This window comes from Pristis pectinata, chromosome 15 (genome assembly GCF_009764475.1).
Source record: "Pristis pectinata isolate sPriPec2 chromosome 15, sPriPec2.1.pri, whole genome shotgun sequence".
NCBI lineage: Eukaryota > Metazoa > Chordata > Chondrichthyes > Rhinopristiformes > Pristidae > Pristis > Pristis pectinata.
In genome coordinates this window covers 48753631-48780289 of record NC_067419.1, presented here as the reverse complement: position 1 = coordinate 48780289, position 26659 = coordinate 48753631, and the positions used below count along the sequence as shown (strand labels likewise).

At 47.6% G+C, this 26659-nt stretch overlaps 1 protein-coding gene across 2 annotated transcripts in view; it reads right to left on the bottom strand.

Moving 5' to 3' along the window:
- Nucleotides 1-8139: 8139 nt before the first annotated feature.
- gas2l3 (growth arrest-specific 2 like 3) overlaps nucleotides 8140-26659 on the bottom strand; it is a 39075-nt gene continuing 20555 nt past the window's right edge. The window contains exons 6-10 of one of the 2 annotated variants that reach the window (XM_052030178.1): nucleotides 26299-26440; nucleotides 19334-19397; nucleotides 18169-18307; nucleotides 16243-16350; nucleotides 8140-11939 (exon numbers count right to left, since the gene is read on the bottom strand). In XM_052030178.1, the coding sequence (XP_051886138.1) occupies nucleotides 11142-11939; nucleotides 16243-16350; nucleotides 18169-18307; nucleotides 19334-19397; nucleotides 26299-26440 (1251 nt within the window). In that variant the 3' untranslated portion in view covers nucleotides 8140-11141. The remainder of the gene's footprint in view (nucleotides 11940-16242; nucleotides 16351-18168; nucleotides 18308-19333; nucleotides 19398-26298; nucleotides 26441-26659) is intronic. The other variant, XM_052030179.1, reaches the window with a different exon arrangement.

The window sequence follows — 26659 nt, the reverse complement described above, 5'->3', positions numbered from 1 at the left end:
AACTTGTCCCATTTGCCTGCGTTTGGCCCAAATACCTCTAAACCCCTCCTATCCATGTACTTATCCAAATTTCTTTTGAATGTTGTTACTGTACCTGCCTCACCCACTTCCTCTGGCAGCTCGTTCCATGTATGGACCATCCTCTGGGTGAAGAAGTTGCCCCGCAGGTCCCTTTTAAATCTTTCCTCTCTCACCTGAAACCTATGCCCTCTAGTTCTTGATTCCCTTTCCCTGGAAAGACTGAGTGCATTCACCCTGTCTATGCCCCTCATGATTTTATACATCTGTGCTCCAAGGAGTAAAGACCTGACCTGCCCAACCTTTCCCTATAACTCAGGCCCTCGAGTCCTGGCAACATCCTTGTAAATCTTCTCTGCACACAATGACGTCTTTCCTATAACAGGGTAACCAAAACTGTCCACAATACTCCAGGTGCAGTCTCACCAACGTCTCGTACAACTGCAATGTAACGTCCCAACATCTATGCCCAATGTCCTGCCCGATGAAGGCCAGCGTGCCAAACGCCTTCTTCACTAAATGTTCATTCCCGAATTCCCATTGCATAAACATATTAATGTATCAGATTGCTGTTTGTGGTAGCTTGCTGTGCACAAGTTAGTTGCCAAATTTTCTTCGTTACAAGTCACCATATTTTAAAATGACTCCTTCAGACATCCCAGAGCGACTTTTGCTTCGGTTTTCTCCATGGCTACATTTTAAGTCGATGGCACTGAGTCTCTTTCTGGCTCAAACACCTCAAATGGAGTGGAAGATCAGGCAGCGCATGAATCGTTGACATGAGTTCAAACCCCACCACTGCAGTTGGGAAATTACAATTCAGTTAATTAATCTGAAACAAAAGCAAACAATTTCTAAAGCAACACACGTGCACAGTTCTGGAACAACTCAGTGGGTCAGGCAGCATCTATGGAGAGAGATGGACAGTCAACGTTTCGAGTTCATCTAGACTGGGACAGAGAATTACTAATGCTGACTATGAAACCATTGGGTAGTCATTGATTCATGCAGCACAGACACACACACACCAGCCCACCAAGTGTATGCTGGCCATCAACACTAATCCTACACTAATCCCATTTTATTCTGCACCCATTCCCATCAAGGATTGAGGAATGAAACATCTGGTTCACTGCTGTCCTGCAGGCAAGGATTCTGCCCACCTAACCTGACCCACAGTGGAATGGATGATTCTTAACTCCCTCTGCAATGGCCAAGCTAATGAATAAGTTGTACCTTCACCACACAGACTGTGGTGGTTCGAGAAGTCATCTCACCACCACCCTCTCCGGGGCAATCAGGGACAGGCAATAAATGCTGATCTTGCAGTTGACACACATAACCTGGGAATGAGTAAAAGGAAGGACACTGTGCCTCGAGGGACACATACTTATGGGCCCAGAGGGATTGGCCAAGGGCTTGTTGCTGTCTGGATCGATGGAACCACGATGTGACCTCCTGGTAAATGGAACCGATGGAGTCTTCAGTGCAGCTGCTGACTGTAAAACAGGAGGTTTTCCACCAGCATAAGTACATCTCTAGGTCATCGGAGGTGAAACAGGTCCATTCGCATTGTAAAAAATCCCAAAAGAAACGTTGCTTTTAAATAATCAATTGATTATTTAAAAGCAACATTTCTTTTGGGATTTTTTACAATGCACATGGATTTGTTTCACCTCCAATGACCTAGAGATGTACTTATGCTGGTGGAAAACCGCCTGCTTTACAGTCAGCAGCTGCACTGAAGACTAAGTGACTTATTGTTATATCCCCAGTTACTTTCAGGTTACAGACATTACCCTATCTCGGATGGCCAGTCCTCACGGGTGTCCTACAGAGTTTTTTTATATTTCCAAAAATAAGTTTTATTCATAATAAAAAAATATATAAAAGGGTTTTTACATTCTTAATGTCGTATGATCATTACATTCAGTAGCGTGAACTTTTTTTAAGCAGTAGCACCATTGCCACTCATGTGGCCCCCTGGGGTGGTACACCCTTTCAATGTACGAGGGGCTTCCCCACCGGGGTCAGCCCCTCCATGCGTGGTAGCGGAAGGAACCTAGACTGTTGTCCGTCCCCACAGAGGCTTAGCATTGGCTGCACTGAGCTTCAGTGCGTCCCTCAGCACGTACTCCTGCAGCCTGGAATGTGCCAGTCAGCAGCATTCCCCTACGGACATCTCGCCGTGCTGGAAGACCAACAAGTTTTGGGGAGTGCACGCATTGATGTTGACTGAAGCTCTGTTCCTCTGACTGAGAGTTTTTGGTCATTTCTTATACGGTTAAACAGGCTAGTGCAAACAAGTCAGTGGGCCCAAGGTCTCTCTCTGTCTCTGCCTTTGATCTCTCCAACAAGCACAAGTTTCACACATTTTGTTTGGCTTCACATCGCACAAGTTCACTTGATGTAGGTTTGTGTAAATGAGTGTAAGCACAGGAAGACCAAGGTATGGGAGGAATGGGTAACACAGGGGAGGAGGCATCACAGACACTCCTGAACAAAGCAAGGATCCAAAAGCCTTACGAGGAAAGGATGAATAGTATTACAGACAGGACTGGGAACATATCCCAGGAAGAACGTAGAACATTACAGCACAGTACAGGCCCTTCGGCCCATGATGTTGTGCCGACATTTCATCCTGCTCTAAGATCTATCTGACCCTTCCCTCCCACATAGGCCCCCATTTCTCTATCATTCATGTGGCTGTCTAAGAGTCCCTTAAATGTATCTGCCCCCACAACCTCTGCTGGCAGTGTGTTCCATGCACCCACCACTCTCTGTGTAAAATACTTACCTCTGACATCCCCCTTGTACCTTCCTCCAATACCTTAAAATTATGCCTCCTCGTGTTAGCTATTTTCTCCCTGGGGAAAAAGTCTCTGATTATCCACTCGATCTATGCCTCTTATCATCTTGTACACGTCTATCAAGTCACCTCTCATCCTCCTCCTCTCCAAAGAGAAAAGCCCTAGCTCACTCAACCTCTCCTCATAAGACCTTGTACCTTCCTCCAATACCTTAAAATTATGCCTCCTCGTGTTAGCTATTTTCTCCCTGGGGAAAAAGTCTCTGATTATCCACTCGATCTATGCCTCTTATCATCTTGTACACGTCTATCAAGTCACCTCTCATCCTCCTCCTCTCCAAAGAGAAAAGCCCTAGCTCACTCAACCTCTCCTCATAAGACATGCTCTCCCAATCCAGGCAACATCCTGGTAAATCTCCTCTGCACCCTCTCTAAAGCTTCCACATCCTTCCTACAATGAGGCGACCAGAACCGAACACAATACTCCAAGTGTGGTCTAACCAGAGTTCTATAGAGCTGCAACATTACCTCACGGCTCTTGAACTCAATACCCCGACTAATGAAGGCCAACACACCATACACCTTCTTAACAGCCCTATCGACCTGCGAGGCAACCTTGAGGGATCTATGGACCTGGACCCCAAGATCCCTCTGTTCCTCCACACTGCTAACAGCCCTGCCATGTATTCTGCCTTCAAATCTGACCTCCCGAAGTGTATCACTTCACACTTCTCAGCCCAGCTCTGCATGGGTGCTCAATGACGGATGGCTGCAGGACCAGGTAAGTAGGGTTGGTTGAGTCCGGGTTTGAACCAGCTCTGTTGCAGACCACAGTGAAATTAGAATGAACCCATGCTTGGTTACCAGCATAGCAACCAGCCCATAAGCTCCAGGGTGGGAGCTTACCATTGCACATACAAGGTAAAAGCAGAACTGCACACGGCTTATGTAGCCCCGGGACACTGAAGCTCAGCATTGCAAAGTGATTCTCAACACCCTGTGTATTCACAGTGGACACAGGGTAGAGACAGGAGAAATAGAAAAGGCAGAGTACAAAAATAATATAAACTTCAGATCGGGACGGGATTTGTTCCTGGACGAGTGACTCCCCTGCTGGTGCCAGCTTGTAATAAAGCGAGTTTGTTCTGAAGTTAAATCTTGGACTCTGAATTCTTCCATCTACAGTCCCCTCCGTTCTGTAAGATGGGAGGTGGAACAGTGGCACAGCTGCTGCCTCACTGCTCCAGAGACACAGGTTCATCCCGACCTCAGGTGCTGTCTGTGTGTGGAGTTTGCACATTCTCCCCATGATGGGTTTCCCCCGGGTGCTCCGGTTTCCTCCCACATCCCAAAGACGTGTAGGTTGGTTGATTAATTGGTCACTGTAAGGTGTTCCTAGTGCGTGGGCAAGTGCTAGAATCTGTGGGATGGGGGGAGATGAGGGAAAGGTGGGGAGAATAAAACTGTGTAGGTTCAGTGTTGACGTAGACGGTGGGCTGAAGTCCCTATTATCTTGGATTAGTTTATAATCATATACACCAGAGTGCAATGAGATTCCTTGCTCACGTGAAGCTCACAGAGTAACCAGTGTACACGGTACTAATAAAAACAATAAATACAGCGGTGAGTGCAAAACGGCAGAACGGTGCAAAGTGTACGAGTGCAATAAGGAATGCTAAAGTGACAATAACGGAATAACTGAGTGAGGGAGGGTCTGAGAACGTGACAGCACCAGCGGGAAGGTTTCCATGTTGACGTGAAGGATCATGTGAACCCCACACACACAAACTTCAGTTAAAAGTCACTGACCTAGGACACCAAATCCCTGGTAATCCTCATAGCACCTTCTGCTTTTATCTCAGAAATCCAGCATCTGCCGTATTTTCCATAATTCTTTCCTGATTTGCTTTACTTCGTGAAAGCCTCCTTGACCTGTTATCGGGAGTGGCTGAGTGACTTGTGAGGCTGTTTCAGGTGATCAGTGCTGTGCTGTGGGTCTGGGACCACATGTAGCCCTGGGCTAACGATGGACTCAGTGAATCGGTTGGAACATTTCGGCAATCTGACACTCACGGGGAATGGGCTTTAACTGACGGCGTTTTCAAACAGAAACAAAATTCTCCCATGATGGGAACTGAACTGCCAGGCTACTGGGCTGATCACCTCACCACGCACAGGGGGGGTGTAGTGCAGAGAGTCCGAGGGCACTGATTGGACATTCACATGGACCTCCCTTCATTTCTGTGTTAATATGTGGATTATACACGGCTGCCATCTCCTGGCAGTTATGGGTTGTTTTCTCTGGAGCGTCAGAAGCTGAGGGGAGACCTGATAGAAGTTTATAAAATTATGAGAGGCACGGATAGGGTAGACAGTCAGAACCTTTTTCCCAGCATAGAAATGTCAAATATCAGAGGACATGCATTTAAGGTGAGAGGGGGACATTTTAAAGGAGGTGTGTGGGGCAAGCTTTCCCCCCCCCCCCCCACACACAAAGGATGGGCTGATACGATAGAGGTGTTTAAGAAGCCTTTAGATGTGCAGGGAGTGGAGGGACGTGGATCATGTGCAGGCAGAAGGGATTTAATTTAATGTGGCATTGCATTCAGTGCTGAAGGTTCCTGTGCTGTACTGTTCTATGTTCTAAAAATTGGAACTGTGTGTGTGGGTTTAACCTCCATCAGTTAAAATTGAACTGGAAAATTGACAGCAGAGACTGGGATTTTTCTGATTGGACATTAGGATGCAGGTCAGTCAACAGTATGACCAGCAGATGGGGCTCACAGACTGCATACACCCAGCCACCAACACCACTCACTGCATCTTCTCACAGAGATCAGGGCAGAGCAGAAAGGATGTAGGTAATCCTTAGCACAGTAATGCCTACAATTGGAATATAAAACTGTTCAAATAAACCTTTCACCGTTGATGCGCACATCACGTTCACCTATAACTAACCACGTTCAGGTAATGGATAAACACTGTGTACCAAAGTATACTTAATGCTGCTGTGTAGTTATAGAGTGTAGAAACAGGCCATTCAGCCCATCATGTCCATGCTGACCAGTGAGACCCTATCCATATTAATTCCATCTTCCAATATAACATAATCAAAGATCCCACCCACCCAGGACATTCTCTCTTCTCCCCCTCCCATTGGGCAGAAGATACAAAAGCCTGAAACACGTACCACCAGACTAGCTTCTATCCCACTGTTATAAGACTATTAAACGGTCCCCTCGTACGATAAGATGGACTCTTGACCTCACAATCTATCTTGCCATAGCTTTACACCTTATGGTCTGCCTGCACTGCACTTCCTCTGTAACCGTAACACTTTATTCTGCATTCTGTTATTGTTTTCCCTTGCACTACCTCGATGTACTGTGGTGAAATGATCTGTATGGATGGCATGCAAAAGAAAGTTTTTCACTGTACCTCAGTACATGTGACAATAAACCAATTTACTTGGCCCATACCCATCTATACCTAGGTGATTCAAGTGCTTGTCTAGAGGCATCAAGATTCATTACAATGCTGTTGAAGTGAAGTCAGGACACTCGTTAGTACATGCCCATGTAACGTTCTCATCATATTCCTGAGAGCCACACTCAATGCCGTGTGTGGGCACGTGCATGCTCCTGACCCCTCCCTGCAATAGAACTGACTCACTCTAACACTGTCCTGGTCCATAGTTCCACTGTGTTCACTGCTGCAACAGGCAACTTGGTTTCTTTCCTTTCAGACGTCAAAAATTGTAAACTTCAGCAGCTCTTGGATTCCATTACCCCCCCCCCCCCCACACTTTTCACCAAGTTCCAATCACCATCCCCTCTGCTGAACAGTTCCGACAGTCTCAAACCTGAAACTAACTGCTTCTCTCTCCACAGCTGCTACCTGACCTGCTGAGTGTTTCCAGCATTTCCCATTTTGATCTCAGATTTCTGCTTGTTCTGCCCCTGAACAGTGACCCCACCTCACAATGTCCCACCCCAGGCCAATAACCCACTCCCATTCTAGGATCTTTTCTTATTCATTGCATTTATTGCCTATGCCTAACCGTCCTCAAGAAGGTGGGGGTGAGCTGTCTCCGTGAAGTGCTGCAGTCCTTCTAGTGAAGGTGACCCCATACTGCTGTTGGAATTTAGACCCAGTGATGAAGGAACAGCAAGAGAGTTAACCTTTCACGTCAATAACCTTTATTGCCAAGTCTACACAATGTGACCTGTAGGTGATGTCCCAGACACCTTTTGCCCATTTCTTTCAATCCCTCCAGCTACCTCCCCACCTTCAGGAGTATCTACAGCACTGCCTCAAGGCAGCAACATCCATCATCAAAGATCCCCACCATCCGGGCCATGCCATCTTCTCACAGCTCCCATCGGGCAGGAGGTACAGAAGCCTGAAGTCCCTCACCACCAGGTTCAGGAACAGCTACTTCCCTTCAACCATTCGGTTCTTGAACTAACTGGCACAGCCCCAATCACTACAGTTTAGCAACACTTTGAACTAAAATGGACTTTTTTTTGTGTTCTTTCTTGTAAAGACTTTTTAATACAATTTCGTGATAATAAACTCAACTTTGACTTTGGATCCCATGTGATGTCTGAGGTTTCTCTGATCCTGCACAGTACACTTTGGGAACTCCTCCTTGGGTTAGCCCAAAGGAAATACATTCTGTTGTTCTCTTAATTCTGTCCCCTTTGCTCTCCCCAGCAGAGACACTTCCAAAGTGATCCACTGTCTTTGGGAGGTCCTGAAAGTCACAAACAGGTTGCCTCTCTGCTGCCCATGTCTAGCACTGCCCCAGACACTGCTCCCTCAGCATCGTGCCCCCAACATTCCACACCCAGGCTGCCCATTCCTGACCCACACCCAGCACACTTCAGGGTGGAGTGGATGAGCCCATCACCAGATTGCCCTGCTCTCTGTACCCGGTGACACCAGTATCCAGGGAACCAGCTCCTGCCATTCACCACAGCAAGAGGTAAGTCACTGCTGACATCATAGCCCCGGGGGCAGAGGTTTACCCAACCACTGGAAAAAAAACAAACATCTGCAGCAACCTTTGGGCAATGTTTGACCCAGCAGTCCCTGCATTACCAAACCTCCGGATTCAGGAAACCTAAAACAGAAAATGCTGGAAATTTCCAGGGTCAGTCGTATCCCCAAATGCTGGTTGGTCCAGATGTTAAATGCAGGTGAACACACCTGGCCAGTTCAATAGCCCCTGGACAATTGGATGCAAGACTTCCAACACATCAAGCATCTTCCATTCAATAGTTTTATTGTCAATTTTGTTGAGTATTGAATATGCTTTTAGATGGAGGTATATCAAATTTAAAATTGCTGAGGTTAGTACAGAGTTGGTGTTACAGAGACATGAATCGATCTCAGCTGCTCCAGCATTTCATGACCTACTTTTAACCACATGTAGATCACACTCTGTTTTAACCCATTTACAGTAACAGTCAGAAGTTTCCAGAGCTCTTGTTCTTTCCAGTTCAGTTCCCTAGGAGAGGACACCACAAACAGTTCCAAAACAGTACCCAGTGCTCCATCGGTACTCGGGGGCAGTAGGGAGGGGGAACCATCACCTCCTGCAGGAGGCAAACGATTGCAAAACAAAAGGAAAACCTAGAAAAAAGTACCTGGAGGTAAACAGCAAAAGGTGTCCTTCAACAACAGGACTCCAGTGTTACGTACCTGTTCAAATTATACATTTTTCTACGTCATAAGTCACAAAAGTTAAAGTACAATTCCAATGTGGAGAAACTTTGGAATGCCGGATGATGGAATAAATGCAACATCTTTGATGCAAGGTGAGGAGGAGTGGTGTTAACTTCGCTCCTTTGGCTTGGGTTTGGAGTACTGGGGCCAAACTGACCCACGTGTTTACAGCCATACAAAGGGAGGATAGATACAGAGAGGAGATGAAACAGAAGCGTAACCTCAGTGTAGAGCCAAATAGTTCAAGAACATTTTTCACAAAGGCATGTGGAACTGTCCCCGAAGTCTGTAGAACCCAGCCACCAGTTGGAACAATTCTCATTTGCAGGTAGTGGGCTGGAACAAATAGGAATGATCTAACTGAATGATAGAACAGGCTTGAGGGGCTGAATGGCCTACTCTTCTTCCAAAGAGAGTGAAGTTCCTTCACTCATTAGTGTTGACATGAAACATTCCTGATCTCACTGGTGGACTGTACAGCGCACTACCCTGATGCATTCACCACCATTACCCAGAGCTGGACTACAGCACTGGCTCACACAGGGCTGACCACAGCAGAGGAATTCACCCCTTCCCCCAAGTTGTGGGGAACCAAACAGTCCCACAACCAGTTAGTCCCTCCTTTTAAAGTAACAACTCCTTGAAGCTACAACCTAGTTTCTCACTCTGAAGATGTCGTCAGTACAGAGGGGCTTGTGCAGAGATGCGAGACTATCCCCCAATACTAGCCCCAGACCAGAGGGAGACAGAAGGCACCTCAGCCTCTCCATCAACAAACACACACAACTAGCTCGGCCACACCAGCACAACAAGGTACAATATGTACACACGTGGTCCAGTGTTATGGATATCCATGCTCCCTCCATTCTCTCTGGGGCATGCACTGAAGAAACGCACAATTTTGCACTGGGCGCGAGCCCATTTTGTGGGAAGCTGTGGACAGATCAGCTGTGGTGGGTTGGGGGTCAGGAGCACCAGAGGCCACGAGTGCAGTGGTGGGACCGGGACCTGCCCATTACTCAGACCCCAATCTCAAGACAATTGGAACAACACTGCACCAACATTAAAGTAACCCGGGCAAGCAGCAAACTTTGGAACAACTTTCCCCAAAGTCTTCCCGAGAGCTAAACTGGTGAGATGTCAACTTGGGGAGGCAGCGTCAACGAGTGCCAGCCAGTGGGAGCAGGAGTGGGAGAGGAGAGAGAGGGAAGCAGGCAGAACTGCAAATCAAGCTGCCATTTATTCCTGCCCTGATAAGCATCTAACACTTCTACCTTTCGTTAAGAAGATAACTTCCATCACCCTCCCTAATCTGCTTTAACCTCCAGAAACCGCAGCCTGCCCCAGGACACAGGGGGACCCAGCCAATGCCACTTTACACCAGGTACAATTTCATCTTCAATCACAACAATTTAAATACAAACATAAATACAAGAGGAAGTGATAAAAGGCCTTGCATTTTCCCCAGTTTGTTGGCTGAAAAATGCCACGCCCAACAAAACCACTCCTGTAGTGTCCTTGAGTGCAAAACAATTTTTTTTGGAGCAGCTCAGTAGACAACTCAGCAACACAGCAATCAATGCCAGCATTTTAACCACGAGAGTTTGAAACATAGTATGATCTTCGGAAAGGTTAGTATTGGAATGGGAATTATCCCAACGCAGCCACAAAGGTAATAGTGTGGTTGAAGTTTACCAACATATCACTCCATAGGCTGTCCCTGTGGTCCCACTCGGTAATGTTCCTGTGCTAATCACAGGGCCATTGTGTTTTGTACCCATTTGTAGGCAGCCCATGGACAGCGAGGGTTCGACGGGAACACCCTCCCTCAATGTAATGTTGCTCACAAAAGTTTTGTATAATTATTTTCCAACAGTGTCAGGGTATCTTTAAGTTAATTTGAAGACCCTGCCTTAATACTTTGAAGGAGGGGCAGGATGGGGCCATGCCCATCAGCACACTCTCCATCCCAGAGGTTGGCAGGAAGGGCAGTGGATGGGGGTGGGAGGGGGTGATTGGACCCCCTCCATGGTCAGTATCCCACCCCCTCTGAAGGTACGAATCCCCTTCTCCAGGGAACTACGCCAATCCAGAAATGGACACCGATAGCTAACGGCAAGCTGAAAATGGCAGACACTGGGGGAAAGGGTCCTGATTACAGGGGAGAGGAACTTGGGCCAGCCCCCACCTCGGGGAAGGAGAGGGTGGGACACCTCCTGGTCCCCGAAGGTAGAAATAAAGTGTGACTGCAACTTCCCGGCTGCCTCAGAGCACGGCCCGGCCAAAGCAAGGCCTTTCAAGGTTTGACCACAGCTGGAATGGAGGATGCAGAGCAGCTAGTGTGTGCACAGCAAACTCCCACACACAGCAGTACATTACTACCGAGAGCCTGGTTTAGTCAGAGTAAACTATCAACCTCCAGGGCACTGGGGGTGGGGGAGTCTCCCGGCCCAGGCTGAGGTGTGGGGCCGGAACGTCTCATCCACCCGACTGTAGGGTGGGAGCCAGGCCGGAGCCCTGGCCCACGGGGAGAGGGACCCCTCCCCTTCACTGCCCCACTCCCATCCCCCTCTCCTGGGGCCCGTCACTCCCTGGGCCGGGAGCCCCCATTCATCACCAGGTAGTCATCCTCCCCTCGGGCCACTGAGGGCCCAGGCCTGGTGGGGGAGCGTGGCGATTTGGCCGGCATTCCTGCGGCGACCTTCACCGGCCGGGCCTTGGGCTTGACCCGCACCGTCTCCGCGCCCCGCACTGTCTCCACACCCCTCACCGTGGCCTGAGGCAGCCTCACCACGGCCAGCGGGGTGCGGGGGCAGGGTGAGGCCTTGTCCCGGCCAGGGGCCGGAGCCACAGGCCTGGGTGTCGATTTGGGAGCGGCGGCCGGCGGGGCCCTGGTGTGGAGGCGGGGCCCGGGGGAGCGAGCGGCTGGCGACGGGCCTGTGCCTGCCGGACAGCGGGCGCTCAGCTTGGGCGCGGGCTCTGTGAGGGCCGGGCCCAGACCTTGTGGTCTCCTCAGGGGGGCTCTTCCGGCAGCCCGGCCTGGCCCCGTAGAGGCCTGCGCCGCCCTGGGGGAAGGCCGGGGCTGGTGGCAGAGCTGGGCCGGAGTCAGCGGCAGCTTAGGGGCGGGGGAACGGGCTGAGGAGGGGCAGCGGCAGTGGGGACCAGTGGCCGGTGAGGGCCGAGGGGGGCCGGGGCCCAGTTGGCGCACCGCTGGAGACCTGGGCCGGCCCGGGTGGTGGGGCGCGGCCTTCTCCAGGGTCACGATCTTCTCCTCCAGCGTGGTGAGGTGCAGTAGGCGACATGGGTCATGTTTGAGCAGAAAGCCTTGCAGGGTGTCCCATCCTCCTCCAACGCGCACCATCACGTGCTTCCCGTGCAACATCTGCAGGTAAAGACAACTAGTAAATGGTTTCAGAACTAGGTTCATTATCACTGACGTATGTCGTGAAATGTGTGGTTTTGCGGCAGTAGTACAGTGCAAGACAGGGACATTAAAAATTACTATAAGTTACAAAATAAAAGGAAGAATGAGGCAGTGTTCCTGGACTGTTCAGAAATCTGATGGCGGAGGGGAAGAAGCTGTTCCTGAATCGTTGAGTGTGGGTCTTCAGGCTCGTGTATCCACTCCCTGATGGTAGTAACGAGAAGAGGGCATGTCCCAAATGGTGAGGGTCCTTAGTGATGGATGCTACCTTCTTGAGGAACCACCTCTTGAAGATGTCCTCGATGGTGGGGAGGGTTGTGCCCGTGATGGAGCTGGCTGAGTCTACAGCCCTCTGCAGCCTCTTGCGATCCTGTGCATTGGAGCCTCCATACCAGGCAGTGATGCAACCAGTCAGAATGCTCTCCACTACATCTATAGAAATTTGCAAGAGCCTTTGGTGACATACCAAATTCTCCTCAAACCCCTAATGAAGTAGAACCACTGGCGTGCCTTCTTCATGATTGCATCAATATATTGGGCCCAGGATAGATCCTCTGAGATGTTGAGGCCCAGAAACTTGAAGCTACTCACCCCTTCTGCCACTGATCGCTCAATGAGGACAGGTGCGTGTTCTCCCAACTTCTCCTTCCTGAAGTCCACAATCAATTTATCATTGGCACATGTACCAAGATACATTAACCTTCTAAGAAAATAAAGATGTAATGAAGTAAAGTAGTAAGGAGGTTTGGCTTGTCACCAAACACTAACTTCCACATTTGTACTGTTGAAAGTATCCTGACTGGTTGCATCACGGTCTGGTACAGCAATTCAAATGCACAGGAACGCAAGAAGCCACTGAGAGCAGTGGACTCTGCCCAATACATCACGGGCACATCCCTCCCCATCATCGGGAGTATCTACAGGAGGCGCTGCCTCAAGAAGGCAATGTCCATCAAAGATCCCCACCATCCGGGCCGTGCCATCTTCTCGCAGCTACCGTCGTGCAGGAGGTACAGAAGCCTGAAGTCCCACACCACCAGGTTCAGGAACAGCTACTTCCCTTCAACCATTCCGTTCTTGAACCAACCAGCACAACCCTAAACACTACAGTTTAGTCATATTATGACCACTTTGATCATTTTGCACTGAAATGGACTTTGTTTTGTTCTAGTTGTGTGCTTTCTCATAAAAACTGTATCATTTACATCTATGCCTCTCTTGCAAATGCTGCTTATCTGATGCTCTGTGCCCATGATGCTGCTGCAAGTAAGTTTTTCATTGCACCTGTGCACACACGGACTTGTGCACATGACAATACACTTGACTTTGAGATGCATAGAACGAACAGGCCCTTCAGCCTACAACATCTGTGCTGAACACAATGCTAAATTAAACTGAATCTCTTCTGTCCGTTTACAAATCATATCCCTGCACATTCATGTGTCGAAAAGCCTCTTAAACACCACTATCGTATCTGCCTCCACCCCCACCCCAGCAGCACATTTCAGGCACCTACCACTTTAACAAGAAAAAAAACCTTGCCTCACACATCTCCTTTAAACTGTCCCCCTCTCACCTTAAATGCACATCATCTAGTATTGGATAGTGGGTACCTGAGCAGGTCCCATTTGCCTGCGTTTGACCCATATCCCTCTAAACCTCTCTTATCCATGTACCTATCCAAGTGTCTTCTAAATGTAATCTACCACTTCCTCCTGTGCTCATTTGCCTGCATTAGGGCCATACCCTTCTCTGCCTTGCCGAGAGACTGCTAAAACTGCCAGAGGTGTTGCGCATCAGATGCAACATTAAACTCGAGACCCTGCCAGCTCCTCCTATGCCGACTTTTTGATCCACCTGCTCTCAGGGGCTTGTGGAGGACACCACTACCAGTATCGGAACAACAGAGGGGGTTTCCCCACTGCCTAGGAGCTAATATTAACAAAGCACCAAATGATCTCTGCTCTTTGAGGGCCATTTTTTAAATGTGTTATTTCTAATTACAGATCCTCCCCAGGTTACAACAGAGTTCTGTTCCCAAGAACTATTTGCAACCCAAACAGTCAGAAATGCGGTTGCCTGGTTGTACATTTAAGTAAAAACATCAGCCAACCTAGGGCAACATGTAGTTAAACAGGGAGTTTAACTCAACCATTCAGATATTGTTGCAGACAGAGTTCCCACACGACAGGAGATGTCTGCAGCCCAGCAGCAGCTGGCAAGTCCACCCCACTGGTCTCGCCAACACTGGCTTGTATGCACAGGTTGTACACAAGTTGGGTGTTCCTAACCTGGGGAGGACCTGTAATCACGTTACCAAGGATATTCATTGGCTGGAAAGAACTCTGGGACACCGAAGCTGTGAAAGTCACCATATAAATGTAATAAAACAGAATGCGGGAAACACTCAGCAGGTCAGGCAGCATCTATGGAAAGAGAAACGGAGTTAACATTTCAGATAGAAGACCCTTCATCAGAACTGGGAAGGAAAACAAAGACAAGCTTTTCTGCTCTTTTTCTAAAAAAAAGACGTGTACACTATTGGCAACTCCACATCCAGAGAAGCAAAAGGTGAGGTGCAGAGGGACAAATGTAGGCTTGAAAATAAGGCATTACGCAGAAAGATTCCATGGAGAATCTATAAAGGTTTGGCAGCTGTGAAAGACATTTGAGGGGGTGAACAACGAGAGGCCGTTTCCACCCACTGCAGAAAGGACGGGCACAGTCGGACATGTTTCAATGCACAATGAGTGATTAAACAAGGGAGTTGTTCAGAGGCTCGTGAGACAGAGAGATCAGCTGAAGGGAAAACCAGGGAATGAGAAGTCTATAAAAGGGATATAGTGAAAGGCAGACAGAAGGGATTAGGTATCATTAGCTTAATTAGTTTGGCACAACATGATGGGCCAAAGGGCCTGTTCCTCTGCTGTACTGTTCTATGTTCTATGAAAGACCAGAGGAACGAGAATAAAGCAGGCAGCGGAAATGATGGAACGAATGGCCTTTACTGTGCTGCTGAAGCTGGAACTGGGCACAAGGCCTTTGGCAGTAATACAACACCAGGAAACAGGCCACCCAGCCCCTGCCTTTCAACATGACCACAGCTGATCTGCCCTAGGCCTCATCTCCTCTGTGCCACATCACCATGCTTTGATCTTTCATCCATCTACTGCCTCTTTAAATAACCCTATTGATCCAGTCTCCACAACCCTCTGGGGCAGAGAATTCCAGAGGTTCACCACCCTCTGCAAGAAGTTCCTTTACACCACATTTTTAAATGACTGCCCACTAATCTAGTAACTAATTCCCCTTATTCGAGACTCTCCCAATAGTGGAAACTTCAGCATCTACCCTATCATGCCTCCCAAGGTTAAATGTTTCTTATGTCAGTGGTGGGCAAGCTATTGCAGAGGATTCTCAGGGACAGGATTTACGAGCATTTGGAGAAGCATAGTCTGATTAGGGATAGTCAGCATGGCTTTGTGAGGGGCAGGAGGATGAGAGGAGACATGATAGAGGTTACAAAATAAGAGGAATAGATAGTGGACAGCCAGCACCTCTTTCCCAGGGCACCAATGCTCAATACAAGAGGGCATGGCTTTTAAGTAATGGATGGGAAGTTCAAGGGAGATACCAGAGGAAGGTTTTTTTTTCTTTACCCAGAGTGGTTGGAGCATGGAATGCGCTGCCTGGGGTGGTGGTGGAGGCAGGTACGTTGGTCAAATTCAAGAGATTACTAGATAAGCATATAGAGAAATTTAAAATAGACTATCTAACCCCTTCCTCCCACATATCCCTCTTGGGTGAGGTTTAAAGGTCAGCACAACAGTGTGGGCCAAAGGGCCTGTATTGTGCTGTACTGTTCTATGATCACTATTTCCTATTTGTTCCCCCATTGATATCTGGCCTAGCTCATTTCCCAGAACCAAGACCACCTTCCTTATTGGGCCAGAAACTTTTATGGGCCATTTCTAGCCACACCACCTTGGGCCCAGCAACCAGCCCAAGACCCTGGGCCAAATTTGGGCTCCATTCACAGTCCTTGACTGAACTCACAAGACTATTCATCCAACATCAGGGTCAGGCCACTGACCTCCCAATGAACGGCCCTTCAGCGGATTCAGTCCTTTAATTGGCCTGTTCATCATAGCAAGGTCCTAACATGGGGTTTAAGACCCCTCATGCAAGGCAGGCCAGCAGATTTTTTCACAACCTTTGTGCCATTTCTAGGATCCCTATCTGTATTGTCTCCAAGACTTACCCTGATAAAAAGTATCTTTTCACCCAGCCGATAACGTCCTTCCGATAGAAACTCAATTGAGAACCGATGGGAACAATTGCAAGGGGGGTCATCTGCAATGATCTTCACCTGGAAGCAACAGAATTATTGGTCTGCGGACAGTAAAGGCAACTCACTGATGAAAACTATGACTTACAAAAGATGAAAGGGAGGGCAGGAACTTTGAATACGAGGCACGAGGTGAAGGGGATGATATTCCCAAAAGAGAAGGGAGCGACAGAGCGTTGTGGATGAGGAAAGAATGCGTGTCCTGGGGTTAACCAGTGCACCTTGTTGCTGCCTCCACAGACCTAGTCTGTGGTGGCAGAGAGCTGGGAAAAGGTTTGGAAGAAATAATCCCATTGGAAGTTTGGAGAAGGACAGTTTCAACTGTTGACCAGGATGGAGGGATTGTTAGAGAAACAGTGGACAGGAGGCAAAGGAGAAGATGGAGATGTCTTTCCAGTTCCGTGATTCTAGATGATGCCAGCACAGGACAAAAGGCACTGGGGGAAGCAGGGAGGAAACGCTGAGATAAAGTAGTGCTCATCCAAGCAGAGGGTGCAGTGCCCACCTTGTGATACAAGAGGGTAACACCAAGGAGGCAACTCTGCCTGAAGGTAGAATGGTTAGACATGCCAGAAGGAGGAGAGGTCAGAGAAAACTAGAAAAGGAGAGTCACAGTCCGGCAGAATGTCACTTTGGATTTGGATCAGTGATGTGCTACAAACATTCCAGGCCCATCCCTTTTTTTGTAAAACCCCCAAGAAAGGGAATCAAGAACTAGAATAGATTTACGGTGACAGGGAAAAGATTTTTAAAAATTGATACAGCACAGTAACTGGCCATTCCATCCCAATGAGCCCGCGCCACCCAATTACATCCTTGTTAACCTACTAACCCGCGTGTCTTTGGAATGTGGGAGGAAACTGAAGCACCCGGAGGAAACCCACGCAGACACGGGGAGAACGTACAAACTCCTTACAGACAGTGGCAGGAATTGAACCCCGATCGCTGGTGCTGTAATAGCATCACGCTAACCTCTACACTACCGTGTGGCTCAATTTCTTCACACAGAGGCTGGTCAGTATATGGAATGAGCTGCCAGAGGAAGTGGTAGAAGCAGGTGCACTTAGATTTGAAAGACACTTGGACAGGTACATGGATAGGAGAGGTGTAGTGAGATATGGGCCAAATGGGAGTAGCTTAGATGGGCATCTTGGTTGGCATGGATGAATTGGGCTGAAGGGCCCGTTTCTGTGCTGCATGACCTGCCTTGAACAAGGGCTGGTTGAGGGATCCAACGTGAGTACATTACTAGAACAAACAAGATGGTCTTTCCCCCAACTGGGGGAGGAGGGCCGGGGAAAAAATCAAGGACTCAGAAATCGGGTGGGGAGATATTTTACACAGCAAGTTGTTGTGATCTAGAGAACATTGATGCAAGACCAGTGGAAGCAGGTGCAACAGAAGTTTTAAAGGGAACTGGTTAAGTATTGGTAGGGGAAATGTTTTCAGCTCTGTGAGGAAGGAGCAGGGGAGCGAGACTGACTGGAGTGGTACAGGAACGATGGGCGAGATGGTCTCCTCCTGGGCTGCGAGATGCTATAATCTATGGAAGACTGACACGTGACAAGGAAACCCCAGTGCAGAGCTCTAGAGCTCTGAGAAGCAGAGAACATACTCACTTGCTCCCCCAACCAAAGCACACTGTTGCTCGCGACCTGCGGACAGTCAGGATTGGGAAAAATAATTTTAAGCAACCCCAGCACCTTCAGAAAATGCTCCAGTTTCAGACTTCTATTTGTATTTAAGGTCTCTATTGTAAATCTGAAAATGCCAGGAACTTCTTTAAAAAAAAAGTTAATTGAAACTGAACACAAGTGGCAGATTGTAGCTGGAACTCACTGCTTGGTGAAGCTCTTTGTTAGAACAACTTGGCTTTGGGATCTCTGTAGAAATCACGTGTTCAGAAGCGGTCAGAAGAGTTTCCTCAAGTTCGATCTCCTTCTCTAGTTTCACTAGCACCGGAGGTTCCACGCCAAAGCTTCAACAAAGAGGCAGAAACAATGTTGACCAGCCCAGAGCATCCAAGCATCATTTTAAGAATGTGCAAGTGCTCCAGAATTTAGCTAAAATGACACCCAATCTACAGACTAAAACAAGTCATTCAGCCTCCTGCTCTGCACCAGTTTCTATGCTCCACACCACCACCTCTCTCCCTCTGTTCCTCCCGACCCCACTTGAATGTTTATCCAATTTCCCCCCTAAACCCATCTCTGATATTCATCTCAACTGCTCCCCTGTGGGAGCGAATGCCATATCCTTACCTCTAGATTAATTTAGGTATGAGTTTAAAATCCCTACAGTAGAATAACTCTAGCCTTTTCTATAGTAACTTAAGGCCTCTTCCCATTTGCTCCCCCTCCCTCCAGCTCCCACCATTGAAGCCCTGTCCCGTGTTCAACTCGCATCGTTCTCCATCACACCCAGTGCTTGCTGATCCACTCCAGCTTCCAGTCAATGCCCGAACTTTGAAAGTCTCATCCTCACTTTCAAACCCCTCCATTGCCTTGTTTGCTCCTCGTGTCTCAAATCTCCTCTGGACTCCTTCCCCTCAGAGTCTCGCCTCCAATTCTGTGCATCACTGGTTTTAACCACATCAACCCCCCCACCACAGCTCTGAAACCAAACACTCTCCCAAAACCAGGCTTTTAGAACACGGAACAGTACAGCGCAGGAACAGGCCCTTCAGCCCACCATGTCTGTGCCGACCACAGTGCCAATTTAAACTAATCCCATCTGCCTGCACATGGTCCGAATCCCTCCATTCTCAGCCTATGTGTCTGTCTAAATGCCGCTATCGTATCTGCCTCCACCCCCACCCCTGGCAGCACATTCCAGGCACCCTCCGGTCTGTGTAGGAAAACCTTCCTCGTAACTCTCCTTTGAACAGATCAGCCATCGCCTGACAGAGTGGCAGAACAGGCTCAAGGGGCTGAATGGCCTCCACCAGTTTCCCCGGATTCCCGTGTCACAATAGAGGTTGCGATAAAAAGAAAATCACACTTACCGGGACACAATTCGACCAATTTCAAGCAGGCACAGACACACCTGGCGCGGCTGTTTGTGTAAAACTGGAAAAGAACAAACAGGCTTGTCCTCAACACCATGAAACACAACACCAAACACAGGCCAAACACAAACGTCCATGGCCACTCGATGAGATGCAACGCCTCACATTCCCAGATCTGTTAGCACGTGGGTTGTGCTTTTGATTTAATGGTCAGGTGAAAACCATTCAACATTTCGAAGGACAAAATCAATAATGCAAGAATTGAGACACCTCCAAAAACCCACGGGCATCACCGAGGACAAGGGCTTCCGGCACATGGGGAGCACCACCACCTGCAAGTTCCCCAAGTTGAGCACCACCCTGACTTGGAGATACATCACTGCTTCTTCATTGCCACTGGGTCTAACCCCTGGAACCCCCTCCCCAACAGCACCTTCACCAAAGGACTGCAGCTTCAAGCTCATCACTAGCTCTGAGGGCAATTGGGGCGAGCAATGACCTCCAAAGTGTTAACATTATAACGTACAGCATCACTTCAGTGAGTATTTGATTATCAAGGTCCTGGTAACAAAATTGATGCAAATTAATTTGTCTACAGAACCACAATGAAGGCACACGGAAACATCGGCTGCATACGGCAAATTATTGTTTTGCAAGATTGTACCTGGAAGTTGGGACAGAGACTTCTCCCCAGTCTCTCCACCATCATGGGCAGGTCAGAACACTGGAAACGACTGTGGCTAAATCACCAAGCAACAGCCTGGAGGAAGGTGGTGGCTTATTGCAAAGGAGCTGAATAAAAAGTGGTGACGTGAAGCCACAATTTCATCCCCTTTCACTTCAACTTGATTTTTCTCGCTCCTGTGCCATTTGGAAATAGATCTGCCCTCAGTGCAATGCCTCTTGGATCAAACCCTGATTAACTTTCAAAACGGAATTTGATAAATGGGGACATCACAGCCTGCAAGTCGCACACCATTCTGACCTTGAATCATCTCCCTGGTCCTGGGTCTAAATTAGATTCAGGAAACTTTATTGTCATATACACCAGGGTGCAGTGAAATTCCTTGTTTGCATGAAGCTCACAGAGCAAACAGTGTACGTAGTGACAATAAATGCAATGAGTCCAAAACAACAGAATGGTGCACAGATAGTAGTGCAATCTGAAGCAGTGCAATAAGAAATAAAGAGGTGGTGTTAGGAGTCCGAAAGTGAGGTAGCACCACCCGGAAGGGGATGTGACAGAGTCTGACAGCAGTAGGGGAGAAGCTGTTCCTGAGTCTGGAAGTCCGGGCTTTCAAGCTCCTGTATCTTTTCCCAGAAGGTAAGAGAGAGAAAAAAGGGAATGGCCAGGGTAACAGGCATCCTTGACGATACTGTGAGCCTTTCTGAAGCAACGCATCATGAAGACTAGTAATATCCTGGAACTCCCTTCCCAGCAGCACTGTGGGAGCACCTTCACCAGAAGGACTGCAGTGGTTCAAGCTCACCACCACCTTCTCAAGGGCAGTTAAGGACAGGCAATAAATGATGGGCTTGTCAACGACACCTAGATCCTTAAAGTTAACGTTAAAATAAATGAACTGGGAGTTGGGGTCACGTTATTAGATCTGGAGCAGTGCAGCTCAGACGGAAGTGCGAGCAGCATTTTATATCCACACACAGGGCAAACATCTCTACTTTCTCCCCAAAAGGCTGTAATTTTTGTAAAATGCATTTTGCACAAAGTAGACACCGTTAGAAAGGCCAGCGTTTATTGGCCATCCCTCACTGCCCCTCGAAGGCGACAGGGAACTGCCTTTTCGAACTGGTGTGGTCCTTCGAGCGCCTCTAGACCACTTCTTTAGATGTGACCACTTCAGGGGGCAGCTGAGAGCCAACCACATCGGTGGGTCTGGATTCACAAATAGGCCAGATGGGCAAGAATGGTCTACTTCCTTCCCCTCCCTCTGAACCATAGTCAGACAGCATGGAAACAGGCCCACCAAGCTAGTCCCATTTGCCATATCCCTCTAAACCTTCCCTATCCATCTATGTCCAAATTTCTTTTGAATGTCATTATTATACCTGCCTCTACCACTTCCACTGGCAGCTCGTTCCATAAATGCACCACCCTCTGCATGAAGGACTTGCCCCTCAGGTCCCTCTTAAAACCCTCCCCTCTCACCTTAAACCTATGCCCTCTAGTTTTTAGTTTCCCTTCCCTAGGAAAAAGAGTGCATGTTCACCCTATCTATACCCCTCATGATTTTATACACCTCTATAAGGTCACCCTCAACCAGATGAGTTTGGACAACCACCTAGTTGCTACTCAAATGGCATTTATGTAATTCCAAACAAGTTAATTAACCAAATTTACATTCCCCTAGTTGCTGGGGTGGGATTTGAACTCATTGCTGGTTTGTTGGTCTAGGCCTCTGCTGTTCCAGTCCAGCAGTTTCAAACACTGCTGCACCAATCGAGTTGGGGAGCATTCGAGCCACAGATGGAGAGATCAGAGGCAGGGAAGGGATCGAAGGCCATGGGATCAGCAGAGGTAAACTGGGGTCACACAGAGATGAGGCTGGGTCTCATTAATGGGGAAGAATGTCCTCCCTGCTCCTATCCTCACATCTCGTTTGCAACAACTCACCAAAAGCAGATTTGATTCATGGCTCTTACATTGTCACCTACTACTCAATGCCCGAGTTATATTCTTTATTAATAATTACAGCAAAATACCAACTTGAAATGGAGAGCAGACAATGCAGCATTTATACATACTCTGGTGCAAAGAAAGACCTTCCACTTCTTCTGAAGTGTATCTACAGCCTGACCTTTGGAAGAACAATAGAGGAAGGCTACCGTGGGAGGCGAGATCACTGGTCAGCCCTCCAACACTGGAGCACTGTGAGCACCAGGGACCCAGCTCTACACCCTGCCAGCACAGCCCTTTGATTCACTGACCTGGGAATGAAATGGTGAGTCACAATCGGAGGGGGAGCGTGAATGGAAGTATTGAGCGAGATTCCATGGACAGCTGCCCAGAAACTGATTGGGAGAGCGACACACCAGGACTCGATGCACGCCCGATGCCAGGGGCAAGGGAAGGGACGCCACAGCTCCCACACGAGGAGGAAAACCTCACGGCCATTCACGCAGTCAGGTAAAGATGGAGGAAGGAGCAGAGGTTTTGCCCAACCAGGTTACTATGCTCGATATCCATTCCTTTGCCTTGTTGGGCTGTCCTGTGAAACAGCTGACAACGTACGATGGCAACTGAAGTGTGCACAGAAAGATCCTGCAATGTTAACCTGTTTTGCCTCATTTCCTTACAAAATAGGATGCCATTTGGCCCAGAAAACCTGTGCCAGCTCAGTTAGACTGGGTAACGTTCTCTGTAATCTATGCCCCTCCCTACATTCCCATCAACTCCCCCCAGGTGTTCCCACTCACCCACACACTAGGGGGACAATTTACAGTGGCCAATTAACCCACCGACCTGCACGTCTTCGGAATGCGGGAGGGAACCGGAGCACCAGGGGGAAACCCATGCTGTCATAGGGAACGTGCAAACTCCACAAAGACAGCACCCGAGGTCAGGAGTCTCTGCCAGGCAGCAGCAGCACTGCCCCTTTGGAAGCTTAGCAATGCCACAATGGCAGTACGTTTCCTCCACAGAGCCACAAATTGTAGAGTCACTGCCTCCGCCTCAAAAATATTCAGAGATCTGCTTCTGCTGCCCTTTGAGGAAGAGTCCCAAAGACTGATGATCCTCAAAAAAAAAAATTTCTTTGCCTCATATCTGTTTAAAATGGCAACTATTTTAAACCCCCCCCCCCTCCTGCCCCCCCAGTTCTAGACTGTTGCACAATAGGAAAATCCCCTTTGTATCCACCCTGGCAAGCTCACTCAGGATCTCATACATTGCAATTGAATCCCCTCTCACTCTTCCAAGCTCAGCCTGCCTGACCTCTCCTCACAAGGCAGCCCAGCCAATCCAGGTATCAGTCTAGTGACCCTTCTCTGAACCGCTTCCTCAGCATTAACATGCTTCCTTCGACAAGGAGACCCAGACTGTACGCCGTACTCTGGGTCAAGTCTCTCCAATCCCCATTATAATTGAAGAATAACCTCCCTACTTTTGTGTTCAGACCCCTGACAATAAACAATGTCATTCTGTTAGCTTTCCCAATTACTTGCAGTACCTGAATACAAGGCTTCGGCGAAGCATACATTGGGACACCCAGATCCCTCTGCACCTCAGACTTCTGCACCCTGTTCAGTCAAGGATGGCCCCTTGCATGAGTCACAAAAAGTTAGCAGGCAGATCCATAATGTGGCAAACTGCATTTTACAAGGAGATAGACTTTAAGAATAGGGTGATTTTGATACAGTTGTACAAGTATTTGCAAGGCCACACCTGGAAGACCCAGTTTTGGTCCCCTGACCCAAGGATACAGTAACATTGGGGATGGTCTGAAGGAGATTCACCAGGGGAACTCCTAGGATGAGAAGTTTGTCCTATCAAGAGAAGAGACAGGTTGGGTCTGTATTCCTTGGGGTTTAGAAGAACAAGGGGTGACCTTATTCAAACATATCCTGTGGGGATTTGACAGGGCAGATGCTGGGATGTTTTCACCAGTGGAAGAGTCAGGAACAAGGGGACATAACTACAGGATACGGGGCCAGTCATTTCAAACTGAGATGTGTGGAAATTTCCTCTGAGAGGATGGCAAATCTCTGAAAGCCAACTCCTGCTCCTATTTTCTTACATGCTTGGGCGCATGGCAATGCTCTGATCCAACAAAATAAACTATCACTCCCCAGACCACTGGTGTCAACAGTTTCCTGGGAATGAAGTTCCAGATTCCCACAAATACTTTTCAAGAACAACCCATGGAAAAACAATTACCCAGTAAAACAAACTGGGGTGTCACAGCTAGCAGAACTTGGCTCCACATCACAAAGACGTACGGGTTGGTAGTTTAATTGGCCGCTATAAATTGCCCCTGGTGTGTAGACAGTGGAAGGGAATGTGGGAAGAATAAAATATGGATGTGTAATGGCTGCTTGATGGCCAGTATAGGCTCATTGGGCTGAAGGGTCTGTTTCTGTGCTGTACGAGTGTAAAAGGAAGACAAGCAGGAGGAATAGATGAACAGTAATTGGCAACGTGTTCAGGGTAGATGAAGGGTGGAAGTTGAGCAGGCTGGGGTGGAGGAGAAAACCAGCATGTAACTGAGGGGCTGAATGGCCTGCTGCTGGGCTGCCCACTCCATGCAATTGATTGAAACTCAATGCAGTCCAGGAGACCGCGTCCAGCGCGTCACACACGTGCCAGCTTGTTGACCATTTGCTGACTGAAGACCCTTCACTCCCCATGGCACTGGAAACACATCACTCGCCATTCTTGGGCATCACTGGCAAAGCCAATGTTTATTGCCCCTCCCCAACCGCCCCGGGAAAGTGGGGGTCAGCCCCTTGAACCACTGCAGTCCTTCTGGTGAAGGTACCCCCACAGTGCCATTGGGGCAAGAGTTCCAGGGTTTAGACCCAGGGACGATGAGGGAACAGCGAAACATTTCAGGATGGTGTGTGACGGAGGGGAACCCTCAGGTGAAGGTGTCCACATTTATCAAATTCCCCTTTGGAAGTTATTTGGCGTTTGATGCAAGAGAGTGTTTGAGGAGAGACTCATTTCCAAATGGCACACATGCATAAGAGCTTGAAGTGAAGGAGGATTTTAGTCATATCTTAACTCGACATACTGACAGTAATGACCAGGGAGAATCAGAAACATGCCTGTTTTTTTATCTTTTGAACATTTGTCTAATAAATACAATTTGCCTAGATCACACTTTTTTCAATATTTACTGATTAGAAATTTTTTTAAAAGTTACTATACCTTCTTTTCCGACTCCATATAAAATTGAAATTACGGAAAGAATTTTAGGTTTTAATCCCTATCAGAAGGGCGTGATAGCAATAATTTATGATCTAATTATGAAAATACGTCCAGAGATACTTGATAAAATTAAGAATGAATGAGAAAGAGCACAAGATACTTTTATCTACAGAGAAATGGAAGAAAATTCTTCAATTAGTTAATACATCTTCAATGTGTGCCAGACATTCGCTGATACAGTTTAAGGTAGTGCACAGGACCCATATGTCTAAGGAAAGTTAGCCCATTTTTATCACCATATAAATCCTATATGTGACAGATGTAAGTCAGAGGTGGCTTCCCTGACACATATGTTTTGGACCCGCCCTCTTTTGGAAAAATATTGGAAAGACATTTTTAACATTATTTCAATTGTATTGAATATTGATTTACATCCTCACTCTATCACTGCAATTTTTGGGCTACCAAGGATGGAATCTGGCCACTTAATCCGCTTCTGCTTTCTGTATGATTCCCTTTGTCACATTAATGGCCAAACAATCCACTTTGTTCAAATGTAAGGTTCCAATACCTCCCACTACTTTTCAATGGTTCTCTCAAACTATATCATGTTTAAAATTAGGAGTGGCACTGTTGATTCTTCGCTTAAATTTGAGGAAGTTTGCAGTCCATTTATTCAATATTTTCATATGATATAGATCCCTTTTCAATAACCTTTGAACTGAGAGGAGCAGAGTTGACAACGTAATACTGCTCTTTGTTCATCGAGAAACGTCAGTCCAGTTTTTTTTCTTTTGCAATTTTTTTTTAAAGTTTGTTTTGATTTATTACTTATAATTTTTTTTGATTTGGGGGGTTCTCTTTTTTTTTTATTATACAATAAATCTTTTTCTTTCCTTTTTTTGTATTATATTCACTTACAAAGAGACCGTGAGGTCTAGACTATATTTTTTATTCTTTACAATTATATATGTCATGACTGCCCTCCCGATCTCTTTGTATCACATGTATAATCATTGATTAATCTGTATTAATTTGAAAATAAAAAGATTGAAAAAGGAAGAAAGAAACATACCCAACCCCTCGGACTCAAACAGGTAGGTCTCATCGACCCCAACCGCTCTGCACCAGGATAGGAAATTGGCAGTGTTGTCACGAGCAAAGAACGACCCTGAACCAGCATTGCTTTTACACGGAACTTTCCTCATTGTGAAATGCTGAAAAAAAGTTAAAGCAGAAAATTAAGCGACTTTTGTGGACCTAGAATGAAATATCAAACATTCATTCCCTCCCGTTGTACCATCTACAAAATGCACCGCAGTTACTCACTCCGACAGCATCTCCCAAACCAATGACCCCTACCATCAAACACTGACAAGGGCAAAAGGTGCAGAGGAAGAGTATCACCTGCAGGTTCCACACCACCCTGACTTGGA